The sequence below is a fragment of the Numida meleagris genome, chromosome 1 (genome assembly GCF_002078875.1).
Source record: "Numida meleagris isolate 19003 breed g44 Domestic line chromosome 1, NumMel1.0, whole genome shotgun sequence".
Classification (NCBI taxonomy): Eukaryota; Metazoa; Chordata; class Aves; order Galliformes; family Numididae; genus Numida; species Numida meleagris.
In genome coordinates, this window is record NC_034409.1 from 48,015,915 (window position 1) to 48,025,859 (window position 9,945).

The 9,945-nt window shown below is 41.8% G+C and overlaps 1 protein-coding gene across 2 annotated transcripts in view; it reads left to right on the forward strand.

Annotated features, from left to right (window-relative positions):
• The window catches only part of NR1H4 (nuclear receptor subfamily 1 group H member 4), a 40,818-nt gene extending 31,083 nt beyond the window's left edge, over positions 1-9,735 (forward strand). For both annotated transcript variants that reach the window (XM_021410922.1, XM_021410989.1), the window contains 2 exons: positions 7,506-7,619; positions 9,064-9,735. In XM_021410922.1, coding sequence (XP_021266597.1) covers positions 7,506-7,619; positions 9,064-9,302 — 353 coding nt within the window. In that variant the 3' untranslated portion in view covers positions 9,303-9,735. The remainder of the gene's footprint in view (positions 1-7,505; positions 7,620-9,063) is intronic.

The window sequence follows — 9,945 nt, forward strand, 5'->3', positions numbered from 1 at the left end:
ACTGGTCCAAGAGATAAGCTGGCTAGAAGAGGTTAAATCCAAGTTAATATAAAGAAGAAAGCCCAAGAGAATTATACATAAATATGGAGACAGGAACTTTAACATACACCTGACTGATAAATGAGACTAAACACAGCAAACCAAAACACCCTGCAAAACCAAATGAGAGTAGCAAAGGAAATGCAGTGACAGCTGGATGAGAGTTTAGTGAAGAAAAACATCATGACTATTCATAGCTCCTAGTGAGGCCCTAAGCATTATCAGGCCATCAGCCATAAATTGTCATTAGTCAGAACTTCTATCCACATTTTTTAGATGCAGACGAATGTCTGAATGTCACATAAGTCCTATTGTCAAGCTTTGATATCCATATCCACAAAATCAAGTGGATGGGGGGGATCCTGCCTAAAAGTCACAGGCTGTCCAGACTTCTGTCACCTGCCACTATGTCCATTTAGAAGCCGCTCTCATCTATTAATATTTATGCCTTCCCCTCTCTGATTCTATGGAACGTATGGCTTTTTTTTCTAATAAAGAAGCCAGAGATTTGATGGTGACGACCTTTGAGCATCATCAGTATTCATTTTTATTCTCATGCTGATGAGGTGTATTTATATTTCTTAGCTTGAGCATATTGCATAAGTCCTGGTACATCTGCCTTTGTTTGTGCCTGTACAGTCTTTTTATCCACAAGGTGTTATGGAAATTCTTTCATTCACTGTTCCTGAAACTGAAATCCTCTCTTAGTCAATCTATATCAAGACCTAATGAGAAATACAGATATTTTATTTAATGTTAATGAGAGCTTGTACAACTTACTCATCTTACTTGATGCTTCATTACGCATATACCTTGTTGTTGCTGATTGACTCATTTTGTTAAAGGCTGACATCTGGGCAATTTAATACCTAGTTTCTTTCTGTTGTTTTGTAAACAAATTCTCCCCACTGTCTAGCAGGACAATAATTTAAAAATCACTGCTGAAATACTGAATGTTTTTTAAGGGAGCATTTATATCTTGCTTTCCTAAGGAAAGCTGTTTAATCTGTTTTAAGTAGTCATTAAGAGCCACAGATTTTTATTTCGTCATTTTATTCTACAGAACAGTTCTACTGATTTCAGCATCAGGAATAGTATACTTTCTGATGTGAATAGAAGTGGAAGAATTGGGACTCAAACTTTCAGTTGGCAGCAGGAGACCTGTCATTGTGAAGCACACCCTTGTCTTGCTGGATGGGTTACAGGTGTTGAAGTGCAATGGAATCAAACAGAAAAACGAAATATCTACTATTACAAAGCGTTGGCAGGAGGCCACCTATCGCCCTTGAATGTGGATACAAAGTTCCCATTGATTTGGACAAGGGCCTCCTTCAACCAAGGACAAAATTTGGCAGAGGAACAATGGCACCTAACCATTTCCGCTGCCTTCGGCTTTCATTATTTGATTATTAGTACTGAGTAACTGTAGTGCTTCAAAAGCCTGCTGTGCTGGAGGCTGTATGGGGAAACAAAATGAAATAATCTTCACTGTTGAGTCCAGATAATCTGAGAGAGAGTAATCTCTGTGTGTCGTCCCTTGTTTTTAAACATAGGTGCAAATCTGAGCTGTCCAGCTCTGCCAGTGGTTGCATGCATTCACATGGAAGGAGATACTTCCCATCCTGTGACTCGACCCAAAATCAGCACCCTGCCCAGAACATTTAGAAATTAGGAACACTTTCAATTAAAGACTATAGGAAGGAAAAGAGTACAGGAAAAAACTTCTCAGTTTGTATATGCTCCTGCATGATATCTCCTGCTGAGTGCCATGTTTCTGAATTACAAATAAAGTTTACGCGAGTGTTTAAACCATATCTACAAAGTTAATTTATGAATAAGAATATAATAACAGATGTCAGAGGACCCAATCTCTTTCCTTCTGCATAAGTGTGCTTTTCTAGGCCACAAACATACTTAGATAAGTAGCCTCAGCCCATGAGGACTAGCTGGAGGCAGCACAGCTGCTGCTGTGCGCTAGGCCACACCTTCCTCCTGACTGCCTGAACACGGCTGCTGCCAGAGGATGGGATGTGGCAGTGCTATTTGCATCCTCCTTGCTGGTTTCCTGGAATTTCTTCACTTGCACTGATTGCACCACAGTGGTACTATTAAATGATTTTGAGAGGATGGGGTTTTGCTATCCTGCTTATGAATTCTTCCTGACACAGATGAACTGCTTGTTTAAGTTGCTCACCTCTAGAAGAGGAGAGGTCCCATGTCCATATCCTGGTATATCTTCTCTACTGGATAGATATTCCCTCCTTTTCAGCTCTCAGCATCAATAGGGTGACTTCAGCCCATCTTTAAAGGGCTGCTGAATAGATTAGAATGCAGAGCTCATAACAAATACTTCACAGCATGGAAATCAGTTCTGGTAGATGAAGCATTGTGAAAGATAAGGTGTAATTTTGTGAGTAATTAATATATTTTAGTTTCATAAAACAGCTACTATCATACTCTTGATTTAATATCTAGTCATCTCCACATTTATCAAGAAAAAAGATCTCTTCATCCATATTAATCGCACAGTGCTAGTTGCTATTAATTAGCATTTATTTGCAGGCTTTCTTTTGCAATAGATCGATCTACTCTGTTTTAATGAATAGCCAAAATAAAAGAGAGAATACTGGTCTCAAGAAATGACAATATTAACTTGATATCACAGGAAAAAAAAAAATGAAGTCAATTCCAGGGCTGTGTTAATCTGATAATTATTTACAGCCTGAAATTGCAAACCTTATGAAAGCAAGTCCTCTTACCTTAAATGAGAAATCATAGGAACAAAACTATAAAAATCAAGGCAAAGTCTGAAGCAATACTTTGTCTTAAGCTACAGAGGTGGATGAAACTGTAAGAAGTAAGGGGTGCTGAATGAATAATGCTCACAAATTTACATCTCCTCTAGGCTAATGCTGCCAGGCCATACTCAGTAAAGGTAGTTTTTCCCATTGACTACCCCAGGGTTTCCAGCCAGTCAGGCATCAACACAGCAAAATTGATTAAACTGAATTGCAGTGTCTTCAGCAGATGATAGGGCTGGGCTGGTGGTTAGGGTGAATTAGGCTGCCTAATTCAGAATGCTGCATAACAAAATGCAGGGGAGAGTCCAGTTTTTGTTGCCTTAAGACCACATCATGCAAAGTTTTTTAAGCCTTCTTGAAAAAAGTCTAAGCAGGGTACATCATTAAATGCGGAGCAGGAAGTTCTGCCTTTCTGATAAGCACAGTGCTCTCATCTGAGCTAAATAAAGAAATATAAACAACTCACTTTTCTGTTCTCACTGAGGCCAGAAATACATTATAACTTTATCTATTTTTTTTTTCACTTTTGGAGTGTGATTGGTAGGAATGACATTTGAAAAGCCATGTAACTCATTTCTCCTCCAGCCCTTCCAGTAACAAACAACAAATCGCCTTTAATTCTTTTTCTGATAACCTGAATGGAAGTGACATCTCGTACAGTAGATAAGGGGAAAAAAGCAAGAACTATAAACATCTGTTTCCTGCCTTTTTTTTTTGCTTTCTAGTGGAGCTTATTAAATCCAAACTAAAGCGCTTTCAATCACATTAGAAAACAGCCCCCTCTTGTGATGGAACAGCAGTTTGTGTAATGTGTTCATTCAAAACGAGGAAATAACTGGGAAAAGCCAGCACAGATGGGATAGGGGCAATACTAGTAACCAAGAAAAAAAACATTGTTCTAGACTTAAAATTGCTCTTTTGCATGGTTTTGTTCATAATTGCCTAGTGATATATATGTGTTTAAAGATTTCAAAGTTCTGTTGTCTTTTTGTCTTTTCATAAAAGCAGTAAACAGCTGCATTGTTATAGCATTCCTTTTTATTACTCCCTTTTACCTCTTCTGTTTTATTTTATTTCTCTGGATTGCAGTAGTGAAGAGAACGGCTCTGATGTAATTTTATTTATGTATGTTTATGTATGTATATTTTTTTGACATTACCGATGTCATTTACCTGGACTTGTGCAAGGCCTTTGACATGGTCCCCCACCACATCCTTATCTCCAAGTTGGAGAGATGTGGATTTGACGGGTGGACCACCCAGTGGATAAGGAATTGGTTGAAAGGCCACAGACAAAGGGTAGTGATCAATGGTTCTACGTCTGGGTGGAGGCTGGTAACAAGTGGTGTCCTCCAGGGGACTGTCTTGAAACCAGTGCTCTTTAACATCTTTATCAATGACATCAATGATGGAACTGAGTGCACCCTCAGCAAGTTTGCTGATGACACCAAGCTGAGCGGTGCGGTTGACACAATGGAAGGAAGGGATGCCATTCAGAGGGACCTCAAACAGACTCAAAAGGTGGGCCTGGGTGAATCTAATGAGGTTCAACACAGCAAAGTGCAAGGTTTTGCACTTGGGCCAGAGGAATCCTAGGCATATATATAGACTGGGAGGAGCAATCCTTGACAGGAGCCCTGCAGAGAAGGACCTGGGCGTCCTGGTTAATGAAAAACTTAACATGAGCCAGCAGTGTGCTCTTGCAGCTTGGAAAGCAAATGGTACTCTGGGCTCCATCAGAAGAGGGGTGGCCAGCAGGGAGAGGGAGGTGATTGTCCCTCTCTACTCTGCCCTCATGAGGCCCCATCTGGAGTACTGTGTCCAGGTCTGGGGCCCCCAATACACAAAAGACAGGGAGCTGTTAGAGAGGGTCCAGAGGAGGCCCACAGAGATGGTCAAAGGGCTGGAGCATTTCCCCTATGAAGACAGGCTGAGGGAGCTGGGCTTGTTCAGCCTGGAGAAGAGAAGGCTGAGGGGTGACCTCATTGCAGCGTTCCAGTACCTAAGGGGATCCTACAAACAGGAGGGGAATCAAATCTTTACAAGGGTAGATAATGGTAGGACAAGGGGAAATGGTTTTAAGTTGAAGGAGGGAAGATTTAGATTAGATGTCAGGTGGAAGTTCTTTACCGAGAGAGTGGTGAGGTGCTGGAACAGGATGCCCCATCCCTGGAGGTATTCAAGGCCAGGATGGATGGGGCCCTGGGCAGCCTGGTCTAGTATTAGATGTGGAGGTTGGTGGCCCTGCCTGAGGCAGGGGGATTGGAGCTTGATGATCCTTGAGGTCCCTTCCAACCCAAGCCATTCCATGATTCTATTTGCTTCCACAGCTTTTCTCTCACCCCTTCCACCCTCTCCCTTTACTTAAGTTTCTTAATGTTAGCCTATAAGCTTTCTGATGTAAGGACTGTTTTACTGCATACTTGCACATGGGCACAAGGAGGACCTGAATTTAGGTATTTCACACCTTGTACTTTACCAGTGTCTCTTTCATCCCACTTCTCTTGTATTGACAGGGGAACTTGAGGAGCTCTGTGGTCAATAAGACAATGGGAAAGTTCATCCAGCTGAAAACTAATCTTCCTCCCCCTCTCCCTACTAAAAAAAACAAACAAGCAAACAAACAAACAACAAAAAAAAAACACTAGTTAAATGATAGAGATGAGAAATGAATGAGGAGAGTCTTAGTCATAGCCCACTTTTTCCTGTTCCCTGCCTGCTGCCAAGATGTTGTTCAGTGTGACACCTTGCCTGGGGAGTACTAAAAATATTCATAGCTGGCTCTGACTTTTCTCATGTTGTTGCTAAAGCATTCACAAGAGGAATTCACTTATTTCACTTTAGGGCTCAACTAAACTTTTTTTTTTTTCATATTTCCAGATTCACGTGAACCTTTAATCACATGCACTTATTCCTTACACACATCATACTGTAAGGAACTTCGGCATTTAAAACTGCCAAATAGACAGGCAGTTCCTCAAAAGTTAGCAAGGACAAGCGTTCAAATTTTTAAATAGTTAACTGTGATGACTAAGCTTGCAGCACATGAATGCTGTGACTATTGTTTGCTCTGTATAAGGCTCCAGCTGTGTCACTAACTACCACCGGATGAGCTCTTATCATATAGATCTGCTTAAGGAACACAGACTCTTCTCAACCGCAGTGAACTTGTTACAAACGCTTGATTTGTGGTTTGTAATCTGAAGCAAACTTAGGTTGCAAATGTCACGTTTAAATGTATCATTCAGCCACAAAACATACCACACTGTGCAGGAATATACTTTCCACTCTGCTGGGTCACATAACTACTCTACTGATCAAAGTAAGTTCATGGAATCATAGAATATCCCAAGTTGGAAGGAACCCATAAGGATCAACGAGTCCAACTCCTAACAGTTATCACTGTCACAGCAAAATGTGACTTATTCATAGTTCAACCAAGTGACTTTACGCTTCCTTTATTTGAGCTGCATCTGCTGGGTTTCGTTTTGAACTTCTCCTGTTGGAGGCACTCCAGACCTCACAGCAGCCTCTAACTACCAGACCTGGACTCAGCTTCGTGTAGTATAAAAGACTCAAAACTACATGGTTTCACGCAGTTTCCCTAAGTTGTAAAGACTCATCACAGAACAGCTTAAAACTAAACAGAGTGAAAGGACGAGAAATCCCATGGCCCTCCTCTGTGGGAACAGAGGAGGACCCTGTCCTTTCAGTCAAGCGCCACTGGTTTCAATCTCTAGTCCTTGCAGGTGCAGCCACTTCCGAGCTCAAGCAGCCGTTTGCAGCATTCAGTGGCTGTTTTGAATGACTCTGACACCAAAAAAAATATCGATGCCACAGGACCTACTTCTCTTTTACACCAAAGGGCAGAGTGAAATACATCTGTAATTCAAGGCTGTGTAAGAACAGTGTGACCTGATGACAAAGTCCATAAGAGGAAGCCCAGTCGGCACGCCCCAATGCAGTAACCCCAGTGGCTTTCATGATGGTGAGAGAATCACATGATCCCAGCTCAAACTAGGCTATGTTTTCATTAATTACGTCTCTGTACTTTATAATACACTGGTTCATGCTAGGAGGTAGTAATAGTTGCAAGCAAGTTGATCTCAGACTACAGGTAATCCTAGACCTAGCTAAAGTTTCAGGCTACATAAAAGGAGCAATTAAGTCTCTTTATGAAGACAACCAAAGTAACTGCCCATGGCAGTTAGCTGTATAGTAGAGCTGGACTAGAATTAAGCCATACGCCCTGAGAGATTTCCATATAACTAATCTGAAGGTGGAGAACACCGGACTGTTTTGCAAACTGTGAATACTGGAAAAAGAAGACAACTGGGAAATCAGCAGGCAGCAAGAAGAACACAAATGAGACTTGTTATGAGGAGCTAGATGAACAGACCTGGAGAGAAAAGGAACTTACTTGAAAGAAAGACTTTGAAACCAGTGGAACTGCCAGCACTTACCTGTTTCAAGTCTGTTCTGGAAAACAAGGACATGCTTGCACTTTCGTAAACTAATTGTATTGCATGAGACCTGATTTGTGTAGTAAATTTCTCCCACTAAGACAAACAGTCATGGCTTTAAATATTAACTAATTGCCCATTGGCAATAAGCCAGGCTATTTCAATAATTAATTAAATAACATAGCTTTTTTTTTTCCTCCCAGGTATCTCAGATGAATTCATAACTCCCATGTTTAATTTTTATAAAAGTATTGGAGAGCTGAAGATGACGCAGGAGGAATATGCACTGCTAACAGCAATAGTGATCCTCTCCCCAGGTAACTCCTAATTCAGAATTCAATATTAGTGTGTTTGGAAAGAAAGCATGAATGTGAACTGAGACTTACGAAAACTCTCTTTCTACACAGAATAAGCAAACATATATCCAAGTTCATTATATTTTGCTGTTCAACCAGAAGGCTGGTGTCAGTGTCAGGATCCGAGGGAATGGCATGGAACTGTGTCAGGGGAGAGACAGGCTGGGTGTTAGGAAAAGGTTCTTCACCAGAGGGTGGTGGAACAGGCTGCCCAGGGCAGTGGGCACAGCCACAAGCTGACAGAGTTTGAAAAGTGTATGGACAATGCTCTCAGATACATGGTCTGATTTTTGGGTGGTCCTGCGTGGAGCCATGAGTTGGACTCAATCCTTAGAGGACTCTTCAACTCAAGATAGTCTATGATTCCATGATTCTATGAAATCCAAACTCCAGCTGCACTATCTGGTTTTGTGTACAAGGAAAAAATGTGCCTAAATATCTTGCTTTAAAAAAATGTTGGTAGCTTATCAGCGCTCAGCACAATGGGCTTACTCCATTAGAATATCCCAGGTGTGGTTACATATGCTTCACTAGTCCATTGTGGAATGGCACATTTTTAAAATGGCAATTGGGAAATCCTGTATATTAGAACTGAGAAGGGCAATGAAGGGCCTCAGCCTCTATTGCACAAATAGCAGCAGGAGAGAGCAAGAGGACAGCAGGGAGTTGTCCTTTAGGCAGTAGAGAGCCAAAAACTGATCTTTCACAGTGGTGCCAGGCTTTGCTGTAAAAACCAATTCCTTGACAAGACAGAAGTAACCTACAAATTATGAAGAAATTGTACAGTGCCTCAAACAAACTGATCCCTGCAGGAAGGGAAAAGAGAAGCCTGGTGCCTCAACACGAAAGACTCAAAGAGCAGTGGAATTGCTTCTCCTTCCCCATCTTGCATGAAAAAAGTGATCCAAGTAAGGCTTCATGCAAGATGGGAAAGGAGAAGCAATTCCATTGCTCTTTGAGTCAGTGTTGATCAGGAACGTTTTTACACTAAAAAATTAATAGAATCAATGAACATTAATGATGGAAAAGAACTCTAAGATCATACAGTCCAACCGCGAGCCCATCCCCACCATGCCCACTGACCACGTCCCTCAGTGCCACATCCTCACGGTTCTGGAACACCTCCAGGGATGGTGACTGCACCACCTCCCTGGGCACCCTGTGCCAGTGCAGCACCACTCTTCCTGAGAAGAAATTGTTCCTATGAAAACCCTGAACCAAAAAATACAATGCTGAGGCATTTTTATTCCCTCTTCATTTGAAAAGAAATGTTTGTGGTAGGTGTGAACATCGGTGCCCAAGGGAAATATAGAAATATATTGATACTTGTTTATCAAGGTAAATGCTTACACTGTATCAACACGTATTTGCTAACTAATTCTTTCCTTTCTGAAACTCAAACCAGACCGACAATACATAAAGGACAGAGAGTCAGTGGAAAGGCTTCAGGAGCCACTGCTGGATATCCTGCAGAAGTTCTGCAAGCTGCACCACCCGGACAACCCGCAGCACTTTGCATGCCTCCTGGGTCGCCTCACCGAGTTACGGACGTTTAACCACCACCACGCAGAGATGCTGATGTCCTGGAGAGTGAACGACCACAAATTCACCCCTCTCCTCTGCGAGATCTGGGATGTGCAGTGATGGATACCGCTTGTTTTTATTTTAGGACAAACGCCTTTTTAAAGGACGACACAGCATTTATTTTCATAGGAAAAAGAAATATACCACAGTGCATTAATTTTTCTTTACTGCATTTTTATAGAAACATGCCATGGAGTTCACAAAGGCCGTTTTGTGAGTTATACACAGAATACTGTATAGCTGTCAGATTTCCACACGTGAGTTATAACTTTCTCTGTATTTATATTCTCTGATCAGAAGGAGTTCACCGGCTCCTCGCAGGAACCCTGCTAATCCCTTCTGCAATTGTGCTGTTTGCAGACAGAGTTCCTCTTACAAAATGGGGTGATGGCGGGTTTCCATTCTCGTTTTTCATTGCTGTGTTTTCGTGCTTGGCCTCCATTAAAGAATATATTCCAAATATTTACCGCAATAAACCAGCAAAATTAGTACTGCCACGGTGTTTAACTGAAATGTGCTCGCCACCTAAGACAGGCAAGCTCTGATTTCTTCAGGTGAAAAATCACCAAGGGCAGAGGGACACGCGCACACACAAGGCCCTTTCCATGACACAGACGCGTAACTCAAGCTGCATTCTTACTATTTCAGAGTAAAAATCAGCCGACGTCTACACTTCGTGATAGCGCACCGGAGGTTATCCTGC